Genomic DNA, 27,793 nt, shown 5'->3' on the forward strand with positions numbered 1-27,793 from the left:
AAGACACGAATACTTTCATTTTCAATTTAGAAACTTTCAGTTAAATTAAATTTTTTAAAAAGTGACTTGAAGTTCTTGGCATTAATATTAAATCAGCGCTTTAGTTGTGGAAGCTGGTTCACTCCTACAGTCTTTTTAATTGATCGGTTTTGAGGATTAACCATCTTTGGGTTTCCTGGAACACTGTGTCTTCCTCTGAAATAAAATGGGTGAAGTTAGTCAGCAAATGTCACATTCCCTGCAAGTTTTAACTGCTAAAAATGAGCATGCTTTCTATATTTGTATAGCTGATTACTATTGTGAATTAAGAAACCTGAGAAAGGAAAAAAACAAGTATATTTCTAGGTTCGCAGGTTAGCAGAGCATCTAATTATTCTGCAAACTCAACCTTCATCTCATGATTCTTGTAACCTAAGTGATGTCATTTGAAGTACATGAACAGAATACTAAATATTGGTGCTAGGAGAATGATAACTGGCTACAGAGACGTTTTCATCAGTTAAAGAATCCCCATCAGAAAATGGAAAAACACTTCATGTAGATGTAGTTACAGTTCTCTGCAGGTATTCCACTCTGGAGAGCCAGGCTCTTGAGTCCATCATCTCCAGAAATGCCTGCAGGAGATGCTGCCAGCAGACTTTTGAAGTGGTACTCATTATGGATATATACACCATATACATGAAACCAGCTAGAGCTTCGTCTTGATCTTCTAAGAAATCAGAGGGAATGTAAAAAAATCTCTGGGGAAAGAATGGTGCTTCTTCAACCTGGAAAGGTCATTCTCCAGACCAAGAAGCCTGCATCTCTGCTCCTATGCAATGTCCCTTTGTTTCTCTTCCTGTTCATTACTGCAGAGGACAGATAGCACTTTACAGACTCTAATAACAATATACAGAGCTTCAGTGTCTTTCTCAAGCAATGGCATTTTGAAGGAAAATATATCCCAACATCACACCATTATATTTGTCATGATATCCAGGTAAGTGATAGAAGCTATGATGATGGTATCTGTGCAAGTTTCAAATTTATGGGCAAAGAGCCAACAAAGTCAAACTTAGGTGTCTTGGGGTGACTTTATGATGTGTATCCCCTATCGAGCTTTATGCCCAGAAATTAATTTTGTGCCTTTCTATGCCTTTAAACTGAGCCTGGGAGGGGGGAGAGGAAAAAAAAAAACCCAGCAAAACTTTCAAAGCTGTTTACAGTTTGTTTCAAGGACACAGATAAAACCTCTCTGCGTTCTGCTGCGGCAAGAGAGAGGAGCGGGAAAACACTGCTTGCTTTCCAGCCAGCTTTCAGCTTTCTTTTTGGCCAGAGGGAGATGGAGAGTTGAACTTTTGTTTTCCTGGGACTTTGCTTTTTTCCTTCTTTTTTTGGACTGCTTCAACATCAGAACACATCGGGACTTTTTCCACTGAGATGGAGGCCCTGGAGGAGGGCCCACCCTGTCCCAGCTCTGAGGAGGAGGAGAGAGGCTACCTACGGAAGGACTCTAAAATTTTCCCAGGTTTCTCTCCACAGCAAGAGGTTTCATTATTTAGCATTATTATCCTTTTTCTGTGTGTTTGTTAAATAAATAGTTTTTATCTATTTCACTTTCCTTCAAGGAAAAATTTCTTTTTTTTTCCTGAACCTGGTGGGGGAGGGATGGTTGTAACCTGCCTTCTCTCAGAGGATATATTTTTCCTCCAAATTTGTACAAACAGGCACAGTAGGGCTCACTAGTCTTCTTGAGATTGACACATCCTTTGTTCCAGCTCTCACAAGCAGTCTTCATCTTGAAGGGAGAACTGTGCCCATATTCAGACTTGGAAGATCACAATCCAAGGCCTCAGTGTGCTCAGAAATCAATTATACAAATTCAAATCAGTTGACTACTCAAAATCAATTGATTAAACTGTAGATCACTGTACAGCTGGACAAAGCAGACAGCAAATGCCTGTGTGGAATTCTGCAGGCAGCAAAACCTCTTCCATTCAAAACCAGCTGGACTTATGGACTTAGAAACCGGGTAATTGCAGCAGTGCAGTGTTGAAACTGAGCTAATAAGCCCCACCTTAAGTCTCAGTGTAACAGTAAGGGTCAGAACAACAATAAATTGGCTGCTCAGATTGCATCAGAGATATGAGCCATCAAGACATCCATGTTCTTCCCAACTGTCAGCTAGCCTATCTGCTTGTTCTGTGAATAACCACAAAAAGGACCTCTACTGAACTTGCTTTTGTGTTGGGGCAGTGAGGAAACTGAATGCATCAACAATTCACAATTACTACCCAAAAATTTTTTCAGTGTTGCTTTAATACACAGATTGGGCTTTCCACACCTGTTCCTATAGTTAAAACAAGCATTAAGCAGTTTCTTAGTATGATTTGAATTCCAGTGCAGGTATTTTGTAAAAGGGCAACAGAGGTGAGGTAAGAACTCAAGACAGAAAATTCTCAAATTATTCTCAAGAACATGCATGTCTTCTCTTATTTTAATGAAATTATTTCTCATTTATATCAGCTTGAACAAACAACCCCCAGGCTATAAATCAAAGCATAACTAAAAAGGAATAGTATAACAATGGCTGTAGTTACCTTGTGAAGTTCAAGGGGTGCATACCTATATTCTAGTATTTTCTTGAAATACAAACTATGCTAAATCCCCATTCTTACATCCATGTTGCCAGCAAAGATCTAAGTTTGTCCTGAAAGTTCTAAGTCACTGGTTATAAAAGTCAATCCTTTGAAAACTAGGTTCTTTTGTACTAAGGACAATTTAAAGGATGAACAATTGTCTTCATGTGTTTAAAGTATATTGAAAAGTTTAAAAAAAATCCTCTTAGGGAAAATGGATTGAAAGGGGATGTTTTGTTATACTACACATCTTCTGAGACCAGCAGTTATAGGACACTTTATTTTCTTTCACACTTTTTTTTTTGTTTGTTTGATGTAAAGAAAATTACCAGAAACACAATGTCATATAATTTCAGGGTAAGTAATGGTGTACTAAAATAGACTGTAAAAAACCCCCACCATTATCACAGATCAGTGCTAACCCTCAGCAGACCTCAGTATCTGGCTGATGATATTTAATCGCACTGCAGAGGCAGTGAATCCTCCTGGTTCTAGCTTTCTGACCTTCATATCAACCATGTTAAATATCACTGGGGCCAGCAGTGATACAGTGGCATATGGGGCACTTCAAACCCACACAGCGCTTTTTATGTATTGAGAAACTTCAGTCATAGAAATGAATTCATATTGTACTGCATTAATTCATATTCTGCTAATATTCTCTCCTGGAACATGAAGATTCACAGCTCCAGTTTATGAAATCCTGTGATTCTGTGCTTACACAGAATGAAAGGAAAAGGCTGGTAAGCAAATATGTCTACACAATTTCATGTTTATAGTTTACTCATTACATTTTTAGATGATCCCAATATATACTGTGTATGCTCATTTTAATAATATAGGTAACTGGGTTTTTAGAAGAGTATTTACTGTGAGACACTAAACACATAGAAACCACACTAGCTTAGGAAGTCTCTAAATGTAAAGCATTTGAGAGACTTCCAAAATCAAGTACTATATCTGCTTGCTTTCACACTTTTGCAGGCATCTGTTTATGTTCACTGGAGGCAGGTTAGTGGGTCCAACAAACTTTTCATATTACTCCCTATATCCTTCACACTTTATATTCTTAACATATTCAGTTCAGCTAAAAAATAAATCTCCTCCAACTTCAAGCTTATCCACAAGCATTACAAACAGAAATTAATTTTATTTCTATATATCTCAAAGCAGGTCAACTGTTTTCAAATTTATATTTCTAACCCATATAACTAAACAGAAATCTGTTAAACAATGATGTAAGCATTAAATAAAACTGATTGAAAAGTAATACCAAAAAATTACATTGAGCAATACTTTGTCAGTGGGATTATGTTCTGTGATATTTATCATTAACAGAAACTTGCAATGTTCAAAACATAGTACTTAGCAAAAAATAATAAACCAGAAAACAGGGAATGTAAAGGAAATTTACCTCAGTATCTGTTTTTCTCCCTTGCCAGTCAGAGTATCTGGTTTTTGCCTTTCAACAATTTTAAGTTTAGCTGAGATCTGCAATAGCCAATTTTCACAAAACAAGTTAAATCCTAACCACAATCACAGTTACAGAAGTGAAAAGGATTTTCACAGATTTACTTTCTTGAAGGCAAGAAATTTTTGTACTCGAGGAATTCCAGTATTAAAGATGATGGCTAGTATAATTTATCATCTTATCATATCTGAGCAGATGAGATTCTGTGACACATGAGGCAAGAGCAATGCCAAGCTTGCCTTCACTGTTTTTGTAATTTATATGAATATAAGAGTGCTGGTATCTATGATTACTATCCATAGTAGCTTTTGCTGGTACAGTTTACTCCAGGCCTATCCCAACTAAAATCAGCCATTGCTGCACAAACAGATTTCCAGATGTAGCAATCTATAACCCTGGGCCTTTTCTGCAAAGAAATCCCAGTCAAAAGCCAGATTCCACTATGCAGGCAACAGTTTGTGGCAAAAATCTGGCCCGAAAGAATGGCATTTTTAAAGAACAGCTACTGTTCTTCTTTGCTTGCCTCAAACTGATTTCTGAATACCACCAGAGAGTTCCTTTAAGATTTGTGAAGTCCAAATCCCAAAACAATGATTTGTCAGATTGAAAACAAAACAAGAAAAGCAAATAAGAATACACTGTAAACCATTGGTGCCTCTAGCACAAGTTCTCAAGACTGTGAAATTTTTAATTTATTTTAAAACTATCATTTAAAACTGACTATACCCTTATGGACCAGACAAGCTAAACATCAAAAGCACTCAGAAGATAAATATATTCTGTAAATACAAAAAAAAAAAGCAGAAAAACACTCAGTAATAAAAAGGTAAATTAAAGAAATGGCTGCTCCGAAGCATCTTTCTCTTTTGCTTCTGCCGCAGGCTTCAGAAGGGATCCAAAACAGAGCAGGAAAAGCCTAAAACGCCTGGGATTTTTAAATATCTACCAGTAAAAAACTTCCATTCTATGATATTTTAATTTTTTTTATTTTTTTTCTACTGTAAGCTATAAAAAAATACAAACATAATGAGGGAAAACAAAGGCTTAAAAGAACACTATATCCAGTCTCTGTAAATACGAGAGTGTCGCTAGAATACATTGTTGTCACAGGATAGCAATACCCAGTGGTATATTTACTGTGCAAGGTATGGAAAATATTAGCCTATAGGTAAACCCTTCTAACTCAACAGCATCCAGTATCAGTGTGCAGACTCTAGAATACTGATATTTTAACACAGTTGAAAGAGTCTGGACTGACTATGTTTAAATCTGCATCTATTGTTAAAATGAACTGTTAAAAGAGAGGGCATATAAATGCAGATTTTCAAATAATATAAAAGCCAAATCAAAGCAATAGCAGAAAAAGACTTGAAGGGAACAGATAAACCACTGATTCTTTTGAAACCAACAGTGAATCATAGAATATCTCAAGTTGGAAGGGACCCATAAGGAACACCAAGTCCAACTTCCTGTTCCTTGCAGGACTACCTAAAACTAAAAAGTGTAATCCAGTTGCTCCTTGAAGTCTGACAAGCTTGGTGCTATGACCAGTTCCCTGGGGATCATGATCCACTGACTGACCACCCTTTCAATGAAGACTCTTTTCCTAATGTTCACTCTGAACTTTCCCTCATGCAGCTTCATTCCCTTTCCTCATGTCCTATCAGTGGTCACCGCTCAGATCAGTAATGTACATGGTAGGTGTTTAATCTAAACTACTCACTTAGGCTTTGCTTAGAGCTCAGGAGGAGGGACAGAAAAGTCCCTGGGGAAATTAATTTCATATTGACCTAAACAGGTGTGATACTTTGCACCTTAGACATGATTCTTTCTCCATAGATTGCAGAGGATTCCTCTACAATTATTTTAGAATGGCTATTTGACATTTAGAGAACTAAAGGTAGGAATATTAATCTTAAGATGACTATTTTGCTCTTATATGATACTGAAATCGTGTGAGTAAATAATTAATTGCTGAAAATATGATGCACTAACTACCTTGAGTGTTGATGGCAAAATCCTAGACCCCAGTGCCCCACTGTGCAACATGCCAGTGCATATACCTCACTTCAAATAGTGTTTTATGCATATTTAAGTGTTTTTATAGGGAGCTGAACATAGGCTCTCCTCTTGCTAGCATGTTCAGTAATAAAATCTGCTTTTGTTTCCTACTTCTTCCTCCAGAAGTTCTCAGTTTCACCGTTAATGTCAAGGTATTAACAGTTATCATGAGAATTTCCCAGGCTTTTCTTGGTCTCATGCTGGAAAGTTCATTTAAGCAATTCTTTCAGATTTCCCAAAGTAGCAGTGAACCATGCAAGAGAATCAGTTACCCACTGCGCAAACACATGGAAACACTGCTAATTACAGGCTTTTACCCCAGTTAGCTATGAAAGGGAATCAGTGACAGCCATTCTTGAATTTCCCACTAAGCTATTACTTCTACATTATTTAGGAATTTAGAGCTTTTCCAGAATAATAAGTACTATAAGTCTTTACAGATTCCTTTACAGGTTCCTCCAGTTTGTAGTATAAAATTTTATGTATTACATAATTCGTAGCAATAAAATTTAACCTGTGACTTCACCAAAACAAGGTGTCTTATCCCTATTTTACAAAGTTAATAGAAATAGGCATTGTATTTCATTCTGAACTGGTTGGATAGTTTGTCTTTAAAAGAAAAAAGGAGAAATATGAAAAGGAGGAATTACTACTTAAGGTGGGTGTCACTACTGCTAATAATTTGCTTCTGTTCTATTCAACTGCATAGCAGTCTTGTGACTAATGGATGGCCAAGCATCCAAAAATTGTTTCAGCTTTCCCAGTTAAGGGCACTTCGACTGTGCTAGGGAACACTGAAACTCCAATCAATACAAAAGCAAAAAAAGTATTTAAAATAAATAAGCTGTAGCAACCTTTTAATTTATGGCTCTTACATTTTTTAAAAAGCAGCTTTTGTAACATATTTGATATACAAATGAAGTGATAAAACACCCTGATCTAATGGCGTTAACAGATGCTGTTGTTATATTAAGAAAGAATTAAAAGTTACTGAGTCACACATTTTTCTTACCTGTAAGATCTCTGAGAGGTACATGCGCCGCTCATCATTAGCTTTGTGGTAAGCCTACAGTTAGAACGAGATATAGGCTATCACTAAGCATAAATTTTAAAAGTGGAATCATACAGAAGATTCAAATATACAGCAGAGCCTTTTTCCAGTAACACATTTTCTGGAACTATTCTATTGTGTGTCCCACACACACTGTCTATCACACAACATAAGAGCTCGTATTGTCTAGAGGGATAGAATGACTACAAACCTTTGCTTCTTGCTCTAGTCTAAGTTCATAGTCCTTTAGCTGATTCTGGAGACTTCTCTTCTCTTCTTCTAGATGTTTAAGAACCTCCTTTAACGAACCCTGTGATTATGGTACATAAAACAATGTTTTACAACTATTTTCCATTCTGTAGAAAGATGTCATCACCATAGTGCTTATTCTTCAAGCATTATGATATTTGTCATTCTCTTGGTTCCTGTGCATTTTTTGTTTGCATGGTTCTGGCTGGCACACTGCAGAGACAAAAGCAATTAACCGTATGCTACAATTATCAGCTATGCACTACACATTTCCACTGTGTTAAAATGATGCAGGTACAGTTTTCCACACTGCTGCTCCCTGTCAGCTTAGCAAAATCACCTTGCGGTGACCAGTCAGAATTGCTCCTTGGTTCTGACCAAAATTCCCTCTGATGGCTCCTTTTTAGTAGGAAGAAGATTTCACATCCATTTTCAAACCACTTGCTGAGAGAGCTGCTGGGCTGGTTGAAGTGGCACATGGGACATCAAAGGTAGCTCATACCAACTTGGCTAGAAAGCAGTACTTTATGGGGAGACTTGGGTGTGTTTTAGGTGTGCAGCCATCTACCTTGTCTACAGCTGGAACGAGTAACAGCAGTAGAGTCCATTTTTGGTTACTGGCACTGGCCAAATCTTTGTTTTCTGCGTAAGGAAGTAAAATCCAAGCAAGTCCTCCTCTACGTCTAACATAGGAAATCGCGTTTCATAATCCCATTCATAATTTGATCCATTTCATCCAGTGGAGACATTCTTATGGAAGGCTCTAATGTAGAGTTTCCTCCTCCAAGCCCAGGAACACTGCATTACAACAAAGAGGAATTTGGGCAAACATGCCAGGAGGCCTGCTTGGATGGACAAAGAGCTCCTGAACAAATTCAAACACAAAAAGGAAGCCTAGAGAGGGTAGAAACATCGACTGGTAGCCTGGGAGGAATACAGCAATTGTTTGCTCAGCTTAGGAAAGCCACAGCCCTGACAGAATTAAACATGGCCAGGGATGTCAAGGGCAACAAGAAAAGCTTCTATAGGTACGTCAGTGATCATAGGAAGTCTAGGAAGAATCTGTATACTTTTCAGAGATTGAGTGGTCTTGAGAAGGAGGACTTGGGGGTATTGGTAGACAAAAATCTTGGCATGATCTGGGAATATGGCTTTCAGTCCAGAAAGCCAACTGTGTCCTGGGTTGCATCATAAGAAGTGTGGCCAACAGATTGAGAGAGGTGACTGCCCTCCTCTGCTCTGCTCTCTTGAGACCCCACCTGGAGTACTGCATCCAGCTCTGGGGCTTCCAAGATGAGGATGTCGACCTGTTGCAGCAGAGAAGAAGCAGAGAAGGACCATAAAAATCACAGGGCTGGAGCACCTCTCTTCTGAAGACAGGCTGAGACAGTTGGGATTGTTCCGCCTGGGCAAGAGAAGGCTTTGGGAAGACCTTATAGCACCTTCCAGTACCTGAAGAGGGCCTGCAAGAGAGCTGGAGAGGGACTTTTTACAAAGGTATGTGGTAACAGGACAAGGACTAATAGCTTTAAACTGAAAGAGTACAGGTTTAGATTAGATATTAGGAAGAAATTTTTTACTGTGAGGATGGTGAGTCACAGGTTGCCCAGAGAAGTTGTCTATGCTCCATCCCTGCAAGTCTTCAAAGTCGGGCGGAACTCTGAGCAAGCCAATCTAGTATAAGGTGTCCCTGCCCATGGCAGGGGAGTTGGAATAATGATCTTTAAGGTCCCTTCCAACCCAAACCATTTTATGATTCTATGATCATTCAAGGTCAGTTTATACCTGTTTGTTCTTGTACTAAAATGTGTTTTAAGATAACTGTTCTTCTTCCTCCCTGGTGTTTTCCCCCAGCATGTATAGATTGAAGACATGAGCATCTTTTTCCACATCCATTTTACTAGGATGATTAAGCTGAACTTGCAAAAATTATCTTTCACACAGCAGGCTGTCCTTTCATCTAATCATCCTAGTAACACTTTTGTACGTCAGGCTGGAGATCAACCTTCTTATGTCTGGAGAACAGAACTGGCCTATAGTATGCAGTACTCCAAAAGCCATCTCACTGCCTTGAACAATATCAGTGATACTTCTTTACCTATATAAATTTTAGGACTGCATTTTCCTTTTGCACAGCTGCACAATGATGGCTCACAGTCAACAAGGCATCAGCTAGAATATCCAGATGCTCCTCTGCAGTTGTATCAGTTCTCAATTCATAACATAATTTCTTTACTATTTTCTAAATCCTTTGGTCTACACTATTAAATTTTACTCACATTTTTAATAATCTAGTCTCCACTGTCTTTCTTTTTCTAAACCACATCCAGATACCAATTATATTATATAATTGGTTCCAGGAGAGAGATATCACAATCTAATTCTACTTTGTGTATCAAGGTCATGCATTAAATATTAAGATTCATCCTAAACCTGGTCCTGGAAGAGTTCTGCGTGTACACTCCCAGCAGATCCTTCACTAATCACCACTATCATGTTCCATTTGACAGCTCGTTACTCCTTTAACAAATCTACTCATTTTCATTTTCTCCAAATTAATCAGTCACTTCCCATGTGACATGATATCTTTATCAGAGGTCAGAGTGAACAAGATTACTCTCTCTCCTATGACAACAAATCTATTGTTTTAGCACAGAATGTCAACAGGTTTGCCTACCCTTCTAACATATCCATGTTTCAATTTCATTTTGCAACAACTATTCCTCTCTTTATCTTAAAACTGAAAAAAGGGTGCTTTTCTCCAGTGTACACAATGTGCACATGCTTATTAGAACCATTTGCTATCAGATCAGTGATGTGACAAGCCAGTCCTTTCAGATATGGATTACCCACTTCCCTCATTTTAAGCATATCCAGCTCTTTGAGTTTCCTTAGGATTTGGTTATCATCATTTCTTCTTCCAAGCACTTGCTGACATTAGCTATTTTTTCCTTTGTCCTGCATTTTATTGTTTCTGCCTTTACTTAAAACTTAGTCAATATATACATGTTTAATTTAGAGTGAATGAATTCATAATCACTTGATCTGACAGGTTTTTTGACTGTCTTTTCTGCAATGTTCTTGTAGATTTTAAAAACATAAAATATCATTGTCTCCCTTTTATCTAGTATTTGCTGATAAAATGTGTTAATTATCCACTGAATTTTGTGCCTCATCATTATTAGCACTTGGTTTTTAGTCTTTACTTACAAGTATAGCATATCACACAATTTCTGGCAGCAATCTAATAATATTATATCCAAATTCATCCATCCAAATACTATATTTATATCTATATTTGACTGGATGGGATTCAGTCGGAGGTGAGGGTATCTATATTTGAGTGTCCAAATGTGAACTGAACTCCTACTAAAAGTCACAGTGAAGACTATCAATGATGTGCTGTGATTCACTCAGCCAAGCAACTAAGAGCTCAACTCAGTTCCATCTGAGATGTTCTAGTGAGTCCAAGACACTCATGTGTGGCAGATACGACACATGGGTTAGGCAAGACACGTGCCCTTCCAGAGAAGTACTGGGCTACTGTGCACTGAGACATCTTCACAACTCTGTTTTCACAATTTTTCCACTGAAGATGCCAACAAAACAAATCTAGATACAAATCTCTTTACTTAGCTGACTGTATTAATAGGACCTGTAACTGCCTATAGTAGGAATTAAAAGACCTAGTCAACAGGTAGACAGCTATATATAGAAAAGTAAATATTTGTGTCCTAATATTTAAGACAGTCATATTGTTTCAATGTACATTTCAATATTATTTCCCTATATTATTCTGACTAAACTTTGTTTTCCAATCTATCCTCAAGATGAATTCATCCAAACATCTGATGAAGAAAGAATCAACAACATTATTGTCAAAGTCTCTCCATCTGCTACATACCACATCTATCTCTGTTTTGTTCTTTCCTGGCAAGTGTGTTCCTTTAATACTTGTTATCCCTTCATGGTTTTGCTATCAATGCTACTACATTCCTGGTTAGTCGGGTTCTTCCATTTGTTTGCTTAGGTCCCCTGTGTAAAATAAGAAACTGTTTCAGAATTTTTGTTTATTTTTATTTCTAACACAAGCGCCTCCTTAGTCAGAACAGATGAACCCTTTCCTTTCTATACTGATTACTTGACCATTCCCTTAATAATCAGTTATTTCTTCTCATGACCATAATGCTTTGCTAAGCCTTTGTTTACCAGATTTTCATGGTAAACACTTAAAGAAGATAACAATTCTCAAAATATTTTCCTCTTCTTTTTCCCTGGGAATTTTAAAAGTTTTCCCTATTTATCATGCTAATCTCACATCCAGAAGGCCAGTATCTACATATTTATTTCTCAGAGAATTTATGAATGCTTGCTGCTGGTAAAAAAATTACATCTGCCTGTTTTAAGTCTCTAGTCTTTTCTAGCATCTGCCAGTTATTGCAACTTTTATTCTTTTGTATAATTTTCTGCATAACATGTTACTTATTTGGCTCCAAATTTTATTTTTCATTTAAAAAATTCTGGGCTTCATGAAGATTCCCCTAGGAATGATTTCTGTTAAAATCAAGATTTTGCAGGAGCATAGCAAAAGGCACAGTACTTTTAAAACATGTTGCAAGACAAAATAACCCCTTTCACTGTTCAAAAGGAAAAAAAAAGAGATACAGAAGAGCTGTATATTTGAAGAATATTTTGACCCTGCTTGAATGGTTATTAATTTTAATCTGTTACAACAGCCACACTGGAGACATTAAAAGAACTGAAGGGTTGTTGCAGGGGCTTTTTTCCTAATTAAAGAAGAAGTACCTTGGATGCAGATGAAATCTTTGCCCAAATACAGAAGGCTCCTATAGTCAATTCAGGCAATGTTGGCCAATTCAAGGAGAAAAAGTAAGCTGCAGATTAAAGAGAAGATTTGGCTTAATTCCACTAGGGTCATGTGTTATTTCATTTCGACATCAGTGTCTACAGAATTAAACAAGACAGAGAAGACCTCAGCATTGTCAAACTAGGAAACTAAATTTCTTTGACCTCACTGCACATTAAAGATTATAACCATGTGACTGCATTTTTTGTACAGCATCTTTTGTACCACCTACTACATATTTTGTATCACCACAGCAAGCTCAAATATAGTAAATACCAAAGTTCATGCTGCTCTCCAGATTTCTTCTATGTAAATCCACAGCACACTATTTATTTCCTTACTAGACTGTCCATCAGTGTTTTATAAGACAGCAAGACTTGGTGTTGCAGCTGTTACTTACAACAGAGCAATTTGCTATCTCCTCAGTGATGGTACTCATCTAATTTCTTTGAGTTCTTTCACTTAAAAAGTAAACTACTTTTAGATTTTTTTTTCATTAGTCCTTTTGGAAGCACAGTCTATTTTTTGCTGCCAATGCAGCTGGTCCACTGCAGATGCCTGGGCATTCATTCAGCTTTGGAGCAAGGATGCTATCCAAATGCAAGCAAACAAACGGTACACTACACTGCTTTTGATGAGCAAGCAGACGGAAATAGGTTGAAAATGTGACTAATAGTATACAGTTACCATCCCTACCTCATTAATTGTAATAAACCCATGCTTACAAATCTCTTGTGAAATAAAAAAGCTGTGAAATACTCAAAATTTACAGATTGGGAAGTGAAGCCCAAAATCAAAGCAGGACTGGAGCTGAAATTGCACTTCAGGCAGAATTTAACATCCTAGTGCTAATAAAGCAGTCTCTGCAGTGTCTTACACTCTTCACATCTGCTTTTGTCAAATAACAGGGAGATATATGAGCTGTTGCTGCTGTGGTTGCTCACAAGCACAAGCTGAATCGAGCTGCTTGGTTTGCTGCTGAAAGTCTTCACAGACTCTCAACACAAAGCTTCCTGGTGGTCATCCCTCTAACAGGGCATAACCTGGCAAGGATGCTCTATGCATATTACCTGAGGAAGAAAGCCTCTTCTAACAGCCTAAAATTTAACTCAGAAATAAACTAGTTGAGCTAAATTGTAGTCTTCTGCTTCCTCATCTCATATCTCATAGCCTGAGAATGTCCTTGCCACCATCATATTTAACCAGTGCTGAGATAATTTTTGAAGCCAGGCTGTCAATGAGTCAGAAATGCAAATATTTGCAGGGAGGACATGGAAAAAGTAAGAAAGGCCGAAAAGTCATATCTGTTTCTGGAAAGGAGGCAGGATTTCAGGCACACTTCTTGGGTTTTTCTTACCAACTTCCCATTGGTTTTCCATCTCTAAAATACAATCTGTTTGAATGCCAATCTAGCTGCCTTTCTCACAGCTAATACCTAGGAAACTTACTCAGCTAAGTCAGCCTAAGAACTTCTATTCCTGCATCCTAATTGATGACACAGAGCTCAGTATGGCAGTACTGAAGTTCTCGTGGAAATCTCATGACACAGATGTTCTTGCTCAACTAGAAGACCTCTCCAACTCCCCAGACACTATAGAATGCAATGTCAAAACAAGACACTAAGACACTTTAAAGGACAAATACTTCAGAGAGGTTCTAGAGGTCTACTTTAGCCAGGACTGCTTGTAAGTTATCTCCCACTCCTACTTTCAGGGCAGTAATTGGACAACTAGCAGAGTCCTTGTATATCTGAAGTTTTTAGCTGTTGTACATCAATACAAATCCAGAAGTGAGAAACAACAGCATATAAACTCAGCTAAATCATTAAGAGCTGGATTTGACTTTCCTGAATTCTGTGGGAAACATTCAGAAAGAAACCTCACTGAAACAGATTCAATAGTCTATGATCATGGTTGTATAATCAGCTAAGTGCTTAATATTGTAAAACAACACAAAGTTCACAGAAAACACAACTTAGAGCATACAGTTACACCGACTTGTAGCAGAGTGCTTACCTCACAAAAAAAGCCTGAAAACAAAGGAAGGACCAGTGAGAGCTCAAGAGAACCAGAAGGAGCTTCCCAGCTATGCACCTTTCCTCCAGAATGAGCAATTGTAAACAAAACTCCAGGATGAACCAGTATAAGTTCTGGAAAAGCTTTTTAGAAGTAGTTTAACTAAACCCTGAATTTTTTTTTTTAAGATAGATTCATTACAGGTTCTTCTACTAAGCCTTGAATAGCTGGACATCATATGCCTGAAAAGGAGACATAAGCTGACTAAGGCATTTAACCTGAATTTAAGATCCTTAGTTTTCAATACATCATCCATGTCAAACCACTCTGAGCAAGCTGGTAAAAAGCTAAAAGACACACTGAGATTTTAAATGAATACTTCCTTTATATAACAGAATTTTGCAGTGCTTAGGCATGATTCACTCTCAAAGACATATTAATCTTGTGTCCAGCAATGACGAAGCCCAGAGTTTCACAAAGGGAGCACCAACTCTCCAGTTCTTGTTTTCACACCATTTCCTTTTCACTTGACTGAAGTTACACATTTGGCTTAACATTATTGCAAGAAAATGAAATTATATGGAAAGCAACTGCAAGTGAATTTTAAGGCCACACATAGAAGTTGCTCTCATTCTGGATTTCTTGCCCTGCTCTCAGTGGCAACAGAGGTGACAATTTCTAACAATCATTTCACAACAGACAAGATAACAAATCCACGACATCATCAAGCAGCTCAAACTTGTTTTCATCAGAGCTCTGCTCGTGCAGACTATTGATCCTTATGTCAATTTGCTTCCTCTTTAATTTTTCTCCATGAGTTAGAACAGAAGCAGTGTATCTGTCAGTTGTGTTGAATAAAAAAAGCAACACAAGAAGACTTTTGCAACTCATTCTACTCGACATTTTTATTTAAATGAAGTTTTGTCAAGAAAATAAGCTCCCTTCCTTCCAACATGGAGCTGACATTCACCAGCTGATTTAACTGAGTCTTTTAACATAATTTTAAACTCATTAGGAGCAAAAACTAATAATACATCTTTAGTTTTACTAAAATGGAAACTGATTTTAGATGGATATCAATAAATTCACGAGTCATATATTACAGAAAAAATTCTACCTGAGAATTATTTAGCATAGCGTATTTCTTCATGCAACAAGCACTCGATCCTGTAAAAGCGTCAGGGCAGGCGAGGAAAGGTTCCCTGTACTTGCCTAAATGCCAAGTGCCCCCTTGTGGCCACCATCATCCTTAGATTCCAAACCAGACCCAGAGCGGAGCTGCTTTAGAGCACCGAAATAAGGGTGGGATGCTCGCTTCCTACATCCTTATTTCAGTGGTCTCACACATTGCTCGCAGGGGTTATCCGCTGACCTGGGCAGGGGAAGTTAAAACGGAGACCTCCAGCGCTGTGGTTCATATTGACAGAACAAGGCGTTGCTGACTCTGAAATGTTTCACTTAGCATCTCTCCTGGTAGGCCCGGAAAAGGCTGGATTCCTTACACATTTTCTCTGGAAGATATCCCAGAATCCCCATCAATTGCTAAGGAATTATTGAGAACAGACAAATAGGAATATCACTTGACTCCAAGATTTTTCTCTGATTGTTTTCTTTGAAACACAAAGTGTATTCTGCCTCTGGGCACACCACAAAGTGATTTGAGTACAACAGTCTCCTGGTTTAAGCAAGGCCACCAGGAGGAACAACTAATGCCAACTTGACAAGGAAAAGAAAAAATTCCAAATCAAAAAGGTATCTTGGAGGCATTCAAAGTATTTACTCAAAGTCAAATGAAAGGAGTAGGAAGGGGAAGTCTGTGAGGAGGCAGGATAACAGTTTAGGGCAGTCAGACCAGAGACAGAACTTATCCAAAATGCTTCCAAGTTTCATGAAAAGCTAGGATATCAGATTTCTACTTTCCATACAGCCACTGATGACTTAATCCAAGAAGAGCAAAAAGGTTCATTTAACAGTCACTTGCTAGGAGAATTGTCAACATTTCCTATGCCATTACAAGTGCTGATGTTCCCTACAGGCGGTCTTCATCGCATGTTTTCACAAACCCAAGATTCCCTTCCTGTCATATTGCAGTCACATATGTCTCCACTGTGACACTGCCACACACTCTGCTTATAGTTTAATACTGACAGCAAAAACCCTGAGGGGCTTGTGTGAGGCTATTTGTTCTGTGGTCACTGCCCTCCCAGAAAGGCAGCTTTGCAAAGCAAGTATCTGGCCCTTAATGTCAAAACTTTCTCATCTATGGTGGTGGACATGGTGAAAAAATGGTGATTTATCACAGAAGCCCTGGTTCCTGGGCTAATCTTAACTAGAGCGTTGCTAAGGCAATGCTATCAGGAGTATGCTCTCCTGAACTGATTTTGCAGTATGCTTTTCAGTATTTGCATACTAAAGCTGCTATCTAGGGATTGGTTCTTGCAGAAATGGTGATAGAGAAAGGAAGTTTTCTTTCTGCTTATATGGGAAATTATGCTAAGCAGAGAACACGTATTTTACCAAAACTCATTTTATGAAAAAATGCAAACAAATGAAAGTAGCATGTTTAAAAGAAGCAAGTAAAATTCACATCATGTTATACTTTAGAGAGGATGCATTCCTTCTGTAATCATTTCTGAAGTACTGTATGACATTTGTATTATTCATTGGAACATAAAGGAAATTACTGACTATACAGTTTTCACTGTTGGAACTCCCTTGTGCTTGTCACTGTTATTTGCCCTCAGTACACAAAAAATATTTTCTAAACGCTGGCAGTAAGAATTTCTGTGTTCAAGGTATCAGTTCTGCATTTATTGCTATGTGACATCTACATCATTTTTCTGAATCAAAAAAGAAAAAAAAGGATTATCTCATATCAGTATAAGGACTTCAGAATGATAACTGTATATTTAAATGGTGCAGGGGTTTTTTTAATAGAAAGAAATTATTCATCAGTACAATTCCAATTCTAAAGCAAAAATAGTGCAAGCCATCTGCAACAATTACTGCAATTTTTCATCACAGAAAATCCTCTGTGATTCCTTGTTCATCACTCCAGAATTTGCATTTGTATTCTTCTCTTTCATTCAGGTTTTTACAGCTTGCTGACTGCCAGGGTCCCTGATGACTAATCTCTTTTTTTTTAATTTTCCCTGTTGTGCTTGATAGCAAGAAAATATTTTATGTTACCTATGTCTAAATGGGTTGAATTACTCTACAGACATGTTTTTCTCCCTCTATTCACTATAGTAGGACCGTAAATGACTAGCTGAGCGAGCTAAATCTCTTTAGTATCTTTGAGATAACTCCTCTGTTAAATACAGCTGAAATTGTTTAGTAAATTAAGAATTATTAGAGGACCTTCTAATAATCCTAATTATAAATTTCTTGGGAACACAGGTTATAAATACTTGAAAATAATATTTAATTTTCTAAATACGTTGCTTAAAACAAAATCTACTGTCTACTGCTGCCACATTCTAGAAATTGTATCATCTTGCTGAAAGAACCACTTTTCAGTCTTTCCACAGAGCTTCACAGAATCAACCTTTTTGTGATCATCAAGTCCAACCATTAACCCAGCAGTGCCAAATCCACCACTAATCCATATTGCCAAGCCCCACAATACGTGTCTTTTAAATACCTGCAGGGATGGTGACTCAGTCAAGTCCCTGGGCAGCCTGTTCCATTGCTATTCCTATGCAATACACTTAGGAAGTATAGTTTCATATAGGAATATATTTCCTATTCATATGCAACTGCAAGTTGAAAGCTGAATATCATAGTGTACTTTTGATTTTACAGACACACACGCGATGCTTTATATACCCACTCTCGGCATTTTTACTTTGAACAAATGTATATTGATGACTGGCTGAAAACTCTTTGTTTTTCTACCCACTCACATCTGCTCTTTATTCTCATCTGTGAAGAAGCTAAATATTCTCCCCCAATCCCCTGAACAACTCTCAAAAACCCCAAAAGAATTTTAACAAACCTAAATGCTTAAACACCACAAAATTTTCTGTGTATTTTTACCAAGGTTTTATCTTCTAAAATTATATATTTAAAAAGCAAAGCAGCTCTTCATTCTCCAAGAGTACCTGTAAATAAACACTGACTTTTCTGATGGCTTCAGTTAAAAAACAAAAACAAGTCAAAACCAAAAGCCAGCAAAGCCCACATAATACCTCTATATTCTTCTGCTCTTTCTATCTCCCAAAAATCATAACACGGAAAAAATGAAACATTTCGCTAAATCCCTAAAGCACTTTTCTTTCCTTCCTGTCTAGCAAACAGGAGGATTTATTAACTCTAAGCTGGAAGAATGAAGGAAGGACTTGAAACTGCATGGCATAGCACATGGGCTCCAGACTTTCCCAGGCTTCACTAAGTGAGCCTAGAACTCTTCAAGCTGTCTTCTAGACTCCTTCTGGCAGTATGAATCTTTCAGTTGTGCTGGCATTCTTCCCTTTATGGGAACAGTAATCAAACCTCTCAGAACCACAGCTCACTGATGAGGAGGAAATGCAGTACTTAGTAGGGATCAGAAATACACTGGATTGGTGGAAAGGAGATTATCTCACGGGTAATGCCTGCTGAAGTGCCTGGCAAGCTTGGTTAGGATTGGTTAGAAGAGTTCTAGCAATTGGATGGAAATAAATACTTGTGATACTGTAACTATGCACACCAGTCTGCGCTTTACAGGCTGACAGGAAGAACACTGTCCAAAGCAGACTGCTCTAAATTTTCTAGATCAGTGTTTTGTCGTCAAGACTTTTCTTTGAACATAATCACAATTGTATTTTCAGATGAAAGTGAAACAGGAAAGTGGGATTGGGAAGATTCTGTTCTCTTTTTAATTAGCTGTTAAAGAAAAAATCTTGCCTACCTACAAAACACCATGGTCTCTAGGACAACACTAAAACTGGCAAAAATGTAGACTCTCTGAAAGCCGTGGAACAGACCAGAAAAAGCAGTTAATTATTCACACGCTGCTTACAGCACGTAATCATCCTTCCCACTAATAGAGCATGCAGCTTCCTTTAGGGTCACTGAACTCCCATTAATCTTCAGAATCTGAAACACCAAAAAAAATCAGATGGTAACACTTCTGTAAACAGGAATAAAAATCATAACAGCCTTGCTTCACACTGTTCATTATCCCTGCTTATGTTACAAGGCATTATCACATCTTTATCTACCTTCCCTATTTCTAAAAGTGGGTAAGAAGCAGAAAAGGTGTCAAATATTTCAGCAGATGACAAGCTAAGGAAAAAGCAGTTCTGAATCTAAAATGATTTTTACTTCATTTACTACCTTAGAAGACAAAATGGCCATAATATTTGCTGGGGTTTTTTCTTGCCATTTTCTCCTCAAAATTGCAGAAAAAATATTTTATGCTGTGTTGAAATAAAGGACACCAAGTATGAGTGCATTAAGGAATAAAATTTAAAAAATTAAAAGATACTTCCTTCAGTGATGCAAATATTTACTGTAATATGAGGAGTTTTTCTGTGACTATATTATGCAAAATGTTACTGCAACTATTCATCTAGGTTATCACAGTTGATACAAAACTGGGAGTATTGACTGATACAACAGAGGATTGTGTTGCCATGCAGAGGGACCTCAAGAAGCTGGAGAAACAAGCAGAGAGGAATCACACGGAGTGGAAATGCAGAGTCCTGCCATTGGGGGAGAAATAATCCTAGGCACCAGTATATGCTGGGGCTGACTGGCTGAGAAGCAGCTTGGGAGACGATGACTTTGGGGTCCTGGTGAGCAACACGACCACAAGAAAGCAATTCACTCTTGCTGCAAGGGTGGCCAGTGGCTGCCTGGGCTGCATTAGGAAGATGTTGCCAGCAGGTCAAGGGAGGTAATCCGACCCTTATCCTTAGCACTTGTGAGATGTATCTGCAGTGCTGGATCCAGTTCTGGACTCTTCAGTACAAGAATGATACAGACTTCCTGGAGCAAGTCCAACATGGGGCTGTGAAGATGATTAAGGGACTGGAGCATCTGACAGATGAGGAAAGGCTGAGAGACCTGCAACTGTTCAGCCTGGAGAAGAGAAGGCCCAGGGATTCTTATCAATGTGTATAAATATGTGATGAAAGGCACAAAGAAGAGGGAGCCAGGCTCTTCTCAGCAGTGCCCAGTGACAGGATAAGAAGACTGAAACAGCCGGAATTCCATTTGGTCACAACTGAAGACTCTTTTTACTGTGAAAGTGGTCAAAGACTAAATGATTCCACGAGGTTTAATGTTTTCCCATTTATTCATAAATCTAGTCCAGCTATTCCACCTCGCATGCCTTACTGCAGATTCAATTATAAAACCTTCACTCAGTTAAAAATTTCACTACATAACTCTTCCCAACAGTCAGGTCTTACATACTTCCTACTTAAGGATTTTTTACTCTTTATTTTATCATCTTGTAAGCAATTGCATGTATGAAATAATAAAAACATAAGCAGAACTGATTGTTTTGGCTTCTAGACCAGGCTGCTGATATTTTTTGTCATGGAGAAACAAAGACTACACAAATTTTCCAATCAGACTGTGATTTGTTACTAAGCCAACTGAATGTCACAGTACTCACCGCAGGCATTTTATCAAAGGTGCGAACAATGAACAGTTTATCTACAAATAAGCAGAAAATGTGACCTGTTGATATCATTTCAACATGTAATCACTAATTCTATTGAAAAGTTATGAATATCCATTTCTACCTGCTGGATTTCTACGAATAAGCTCCACCTTATCTCGAAGAATATTAATTTGTCTTTCCAGCTGTTTGTTCAATTCTACTTGTGTCTCATATCTGGTTTTCCACTCATTATCTGAAAAACAAATACAGAATTATTGTATTTCCCAGATTAGTTCATGTCATTTTCAGCAAAAGCATTTTTATAAAACTGTTCCTTTTAACTAACTGGAGACTCAGAAAGTCTCCACTTAGTAATCCTCATAATAAGAATCTTTGGATATAAAAGAGCTTGAAAATATAAATGAGGAAAATTTTCACTAGACTTACTGTGGTCAGAATATTAGCCAATTCTTGTGAATTCATATTATTCATAGTTTCATTAATAATTAACAAAAAAAAAGCTACCATGGCCACATGTAGTATTCCTTAATTTCACATGAGAAGCACCACAGCTATAATAGTCATGTTTGAAAAGTGAAAACTTAAATTTCTAAATAAAAATTTGAGTCCCTGTAAGTGCTTCCCAAAAGAATTATTTTTCTGCGTTTCCTAATCAATTAGAAAGACTGTTGTAATTCACTTACCTTCCTTTTCAACACTGTTAACACTTTTTTCCAGTTCTGTTACAGTGTTTCTCAGTTCAAATATTGAGATTTCAAGCATCTGTCTGTGGTATTAAAAGAAGTCAATAAATTGCTACAATAGCCAATAAATGGCTCTTGTACTAGTCCTATTATTGAAATCAGAAAAAAATAGATCAAATATATTTTCAGAAGAAGTATCTATTGGTCATTCCTACATAATTACATTACCTTGTCCACTCTTAAATTATTTTTCTCCATGGATACTACAGTGCCTTTAAAACAATGAAACAGTTTTACTTTGTGAATAAAATTATTTCCATAAAAACCCAAGATAGACATTTCCTAAAATACAATAATTTTCTAGTAGATTATCAGAATTAAAAAAATGTAGAGGGGACATTGACCCTAATTTTTCATCTAAAAGAAGATGCCCAATGAGTATGTTTTTTAAAACAAGAATATGCCTGAGAGATGTGTTATTTGAAATTCTGAATTAATTCTTCATTTTGATTCACTGCTCAATGATTAATAGTAATTTTGTACTAAATTGTACCCATATCAAAACCAACCAAAACAAACCATGTTTTATGACTATCAGAAAAGAAAGTGAGTAATTAAAGTAAGATGAGTGCTAAAAAAATGCAGGAGCCAAAGCCACCATTTTTTTCAGTACCTTAAACTTAATATTGTAGGAAAATATATTTTTGCCCTAGAATTAATCCTGTATACTGGTCAGCCAGAAAACTAAAAGGTACCATGAAAACCAGGCTCTTTCTTCCTTGGAAGGTATGACCAGAAGCAGAAGGTAGCAGCAGACTATGACAAGAGCACAACCCACCTGCATGCATCAGTCAACGTGCTGAGTGACTCCCATCCTTCAAAGTGGCCAGACAGTAGGTTAGTGTCTTACAATGATTCCTATGATCTTGATCACATAAAGAGCAAATTACTGGTAAGTTATTGACCATATTCATGCGACCAGCGTGGTTCTTTGAGGAGATGTCTATGGAGAAATGCTCCTGGCTGTGAGATCCTGGGAAGTCAGACCACACCAGGATAGGTGCAAGCAAAACACAATGCACCAACATTCAAAAGCAGTTTGTGGATTTGTCCTTTAAAGTTAAGTTTGGAAGGCCAAAATTTTAAAAAAACAGTCAGTGGTTCTTGGGTACCTCCATTTTTCAGTGCCCAAATTGAGATATTCCAAAAGAACTGAGAACCCAAACTCGACAAAGAAGGCCCTTTGGGAAATGCCTTACAATACCAATACAATTATTGATGTCTTTGAAACCTTAACCTCGTTCATTAAAACATGCAAGAGAGAAAATTATTAGGCTGCAATATTTGGGGGGGTGGGGTGGTGTTGTTGGGTTTTTTTTATAGGAGAGCTTCCACTGTCAACACGGATATTCATTTTCTGAACAAGTGCATGAGAAATGCTCTACAAGAAGTAGTTACCCAGCCTCTGAGAAATCAAAGCTCTGATGACAGAGATTGATTACTGAGAAATTGCATCACCTCTTGCACTCCTTGTGCTCATTCAGCTGATGACATATTTCATAGCTTGAAACAACAGATTTTAACTGCAAGCTGCAGAAGCAAGCCAACTGATCATAGGGAGTTGAATAGGTAAGCTTGTACTAAGGAGGGCTGAAGAGCTGAAGTCACAAAGAAATATAAAGAAGAGTAATTTAAGGTAAGGTTTTCAGTGAAAGAGGCACACTGGGGAACAGCAGGACAGACCTCTTTGAATGGCAAGGGAGAGCTGGGGCTTCCAAGCCCTCCCTGCTCCATTGCTCTTTTTGTCTCTACCAACATTAAATTGGACAGGGGGCACACTGGCAAAGAAATAATGTCAGCACTGGTAACTTGCTAGAGACAAAAAGGATAAGGTGAAACTCAGCCAAAGATAGCCTTGAAACATGACTCAAAAACTTAGATGTAGGAAGACCAAAGGAAATCTGATTGCTGCTGCCTGTCTTCTCCCACTCCAAATAAAAGAGGCAGATGGCTTGGAAGAAGAAAGACAAAATCTTACTACATTGCTGCTATCATTTCAACACAAATAGATAAGGTTTCTGCAAAGCAGATTTTTATCAACTTCTCAGAGCTTAGAAAAGAGGAAATTATGATGACAGTGAGTGCTAAAATGGGATATTTGAAAGGAAGTAACAGTGAAAATTAGAAACAGTCAAAGCTGTAACCAGAGCTGCACCGTATCAAAATGAAATTGTTTTCCTTTTCAAAGAAATCTTAACTAAGTGCTCAGATACAGAGGGATAACACAGGAAGAATGAGTTCTTTAAATCCAGTGTTTTCAATTTTCAATTTCTGTTACCATTCCAAGACTACATGCAAAATTTCTTTCATTAGATTTTATTATGCTTTCTGCACAAATTAACAAAACCGGAAGCCAAATTCCAATTATATTTTGTTCTGATGAATACATGTACAGAAGCAGTAAACGGTCAGGTGTCACACTGTATTGCTACACTGACAGAAAGTCTTTTTTCCATGTGGCAACAGAAACCAGTTGTTAAAAAGATATATAATTGTTATTAAACGTTTAATACTCCAGTAGCACCCAAAATGCATCCAGGGTGAAACCACTCTATTTTAGTCAGTGAATATTCAGTAAAATGCAATCCCTGCCCTGACAGAGAAAGGATGTAGAAATAAATCCCTTCAAGGAGCTTGTTAAATCTATCTGTGGTTTAATGTGTCAGAGTATTTTGCATTTCTGGAGTTACTTCTAATAGTGATAGGAAGTGAAGGTCATGCAATGTATCTGTTAGCATGAATTTAATGCAGCTATGTATAGCTGCCTGCCTGCCCAGAGACTTGGTCTGTGCTTAGAGGGATTGCACTGCCCTTTTTACCTGCAACCTCACGTGTTAAACATAATTAGACTATTCAGGGCCTATGAATCTTCTCCATGTCAATGGACAATTTACAGTCATCACAGAAGAAAGCCTGTAAATCATGAAACCTTACATTTAAGTCATTATGAGAACCCAACAACATCCTTGCATACCTAGCATAATAAAAAAGCTCTTGTGAAGAAAAGGAAAAAAACCCATGCAATTCAGATAAGAATGCTCTGACTGAAACTACAAAAGATTTAAAAAAAGCTATATTTCTTTTTAAGGCTGTCTACAGGTGTTATTTCACTTGACAATGGCAGCTACTTAGGATGAAAACCATTTTCCTGCACATTTTGCTACCCAGGTCTGGATATCTGCAACACGTATCAGGCAAAAGCATGCCTGAAGCAATTTTCTATACTGGAGAGAGAAACTCAGGAGAAAACCCTGGAGAAGCTCAGGGCAAGTCATCAGTTCTAGGACATCAGCTCTATAATACGGCAGACCTTAACTGAGTCCTGCATAAGACAAAATGCACAGGTGCCTTCAGAATCTATGAACAAAGCAGAAACAATATTGCACAATGCAGAGGCACAACATGGAAGAGTACACACACTATTGAAAGCTATGGACTCCTGACACAGCCAGCAGTGTGCTGGGAAAATGCTGCAGCTTTCCTGGCAAGGAAAGCCACAGGAAGTGAAATCTCACGAGCTGAATTAACATATAATTCCATCAACATTGCTGAGTAGCTGACATGCATAAATAGATGTCTTTAAGACCTCTTTGTCTAATAAGAAGTACACTGCAGTATTACATGCCTTCTCTCTCTCTCTCCCAGAAGCACTTACCATGACATTTCCCGATCAAAATGTGTACTGAATCTTGATCACAACAATTAAGAGTCAGATTCAAGCTGACTTTCACTAGTCAGAAAAAATTTTGAAAGATTTCACGGTACTACATCTACAATCATTGAGAATCAGTAGGTATGTTAGACCCCTTATGGACATGGATGATTCAACTTACTCCATGAAGTAAAAATCTCTTCTTCATGACTGCTAAATGAAAGTAGTAGGTGGGCTGTTAGCAAACTGCCTAATTGGCACAATAATCAGATATGCCAGTAAAAAGACAGCAAGAGTGAGATGGCAGTGAAGGAATGCAGACTTCTATCTGCAAGCCAGTCATCCTCAGCTTGCTTTATACCCAAGGGAGAGAAACTGGCACCTCCTAGGGTGTGAGTCATCTCATGCTAGAACAGCCAGGCAAAGTAGGTCAGATGAATCACACCTTCAAAAAGCCTTTCTGTACTCATTGACTATACATGCCACTGGTTTAGATGGGGATGTCTAATAAGCCTGGTCATTGGCAATTAGGCTGAATAAATAACTCCTGGGAAATAGACAATAATATTATTGTCTATTTGCACACAAAGGAAATAGCTGTAGAACCCACCTGGAGCTGAAAGTCTTTTACTGTCACGCCATCATAAGAAAGGTTTTTATTAAATATATATTTTGCCTTTATCCATAAATAAGTCACCACAACTCAACTTTTTACCTGAACACCAATAATATCAGGATCGTGTGTCAGGTAAAAGAACTGGTGCATGCAGAGGATAACAGATCTATTTACCCTGAGACACTACGAAGTCAGGAGACTTACTGAAGGTTCATATGCTTACATGGTGGTGGAAGTATGTCCAAGCTCCTTTTTGTGTCATTTTGAATACACAAGGTGCCATTTTGACTCTGTTAATATTGGGTTTTCCCATTCCATTTATGAATGAACATTTTATAAAGTCCACAACTGCAGGACTAGTTTGAAGATGTCTGAAGCTCAGACACTGGAACAAACATTGTTCAGGTGAAAAATCAGTATGAATAGAATGCTTGAAAAAAGTATGCAAATGTAAGTACTAAGGGTCTGAATTAAGGCAGCACAGGAGCTTCTGACATTTCCCGTTTTCATTTATTAACACTCAAAAGGCAATCATGTTTAACACAGAGAAAAATGTGTAACTTCCTAAGCAAACTGGGGAAAGAAACAATCCCACTAGGCATGAGCATCAACAATTATCACAGCACTGAAATGACTCCGGCTTAAGCAAGGGGACTGACAGCTAACAGGAACAAGTCCTCATCCCTGCAAACTGCAATGCAAGATACCATACCTTCCCTGGAGGTCTCTGAGATATTTACTGACAGAAGAGAAGGTGAAATCCAGCTTTCCACTTTTACTCAACATTGTGGAAAGAAGTGTGCATAAAGAGCACAAGAAATTGTCTATTTTATTCATCTTCCCCCAGCAAGGCATGCACCCATGTAAAGGCCTTCTCTGTTTTTCCACCAGTGTGGTTTTCCATCCCAGTGTACTGGGCTTGCCTTGGACACATTTCATTCTCCCTATAGTAGCTAGTGTGGGACTATGTTTTGGCTTTGTGATGAAAACTGTGTTGCTAGCACAGTGATGTTTTGGTTACTGTGAACACTGTTTATACCGTGTCAAGGCCTTTTCTGCTCCTCACCCCATGAGTAAGAGGGCTGGGGGTGCACAAGGAGCTGGGAGGGGACATGGCTGGGACAGATGATCCCACTGACCAAAGGGATATCCCATACCACGTAATGTCATATTCAGAAACTAAAACTGGGGCGGTAGGGCTTGCTGGGACTGCCTTGCCTCGGTAAAGGCATCGGTCCACTGGTGGTGAGCACCTGGGGGGTTTTGCATTATTTGCTTTTCTTAGGTTTGTTTCTTTCTTTTTTTTTTTTTTTTTTTGTTCCTTTTTTTAATTATTAAAGTGTCTTTGTCTCAACCCGCGAATTTTCTCACTTTCACCCTTCCTTCCTTCTGTCGCCCATCCCACTGGGAGGGAAGGGAACGAGCGGCTGTGTAATGTGGAGCTGCCTGCCGCGGTTAACCACGGCAGCCGGCCCTATCTTCCTTTTCGGCTGACATTATTTATCCTGCTTCTTGGGGCTCCTCGTGCCACTCCCATCCCTTGGACCAGCCCTTCCCAGTGCCCCGCCGAGGCAGCCGCGCTGCCAGCGCAGCCGGGCCGCGCTGAGGGGGCTCCGGGCAGGCCGCGGGCCCAGCCCGCTCGCCCCCGCAGAGGGGGCAGCCGCCATTTTGCCGCAGGGGGGCGGCGGGAGCCCCGCACGGGCTGAGCTGCGGGACCGCTCCCGGAGCCTTCGCGGGGCCCGGCCGGACTCACTGCTTCTGCCTCTCCCGCCCCAGCTCCAGCGCCAGGCGCTCCGGCTCTGCCGCCCGCCGGCCGCCGCCTTCCCCCATCGCC

General features: G+C 38.5%; 1 protein-coding gene across 1 annotated transcript; it reads right to left on the reverse strand.

Annotated features, from left to right (window-relative positions):
- Positions 1–92: 92 nt before the first annotated feature.
- Positions 93–27,789, reverse strand: LOC309570803 (coiled-coil domain-containing protein 169-like; the record flags this gene model as incomplete). The annotated part of the gene is made up of 8 exons (XM_082277815.1): positions 93–195; positions 4,033–4,109; positions 7,163–7,216; positions 7,413–7,511; positions 20,940–20,980; positions 21,070–21,180; positions 21,632–21,714; positions 27,713–27,789. 8 exons carry the CDS (start codon positions 27,787–27,789, stop codon positions 93–95), a joined length of 645 nt encoding a protein of 214 aa, XP_082133941.1.
- Positions 27,790–27,793: the final 4 nt, after the last annotated feature.

This window comes from Coloeus monedula, assembly GCF_965178545.1.
Source record: "Coloeus monedula genome assembly, chromosome: 3".
Lineage (NCBI taxonomy): Eukaryota > Metazoa > Chordata > Aves > Passeriformes > Corvidae > Coloeus > Coloeus monedula.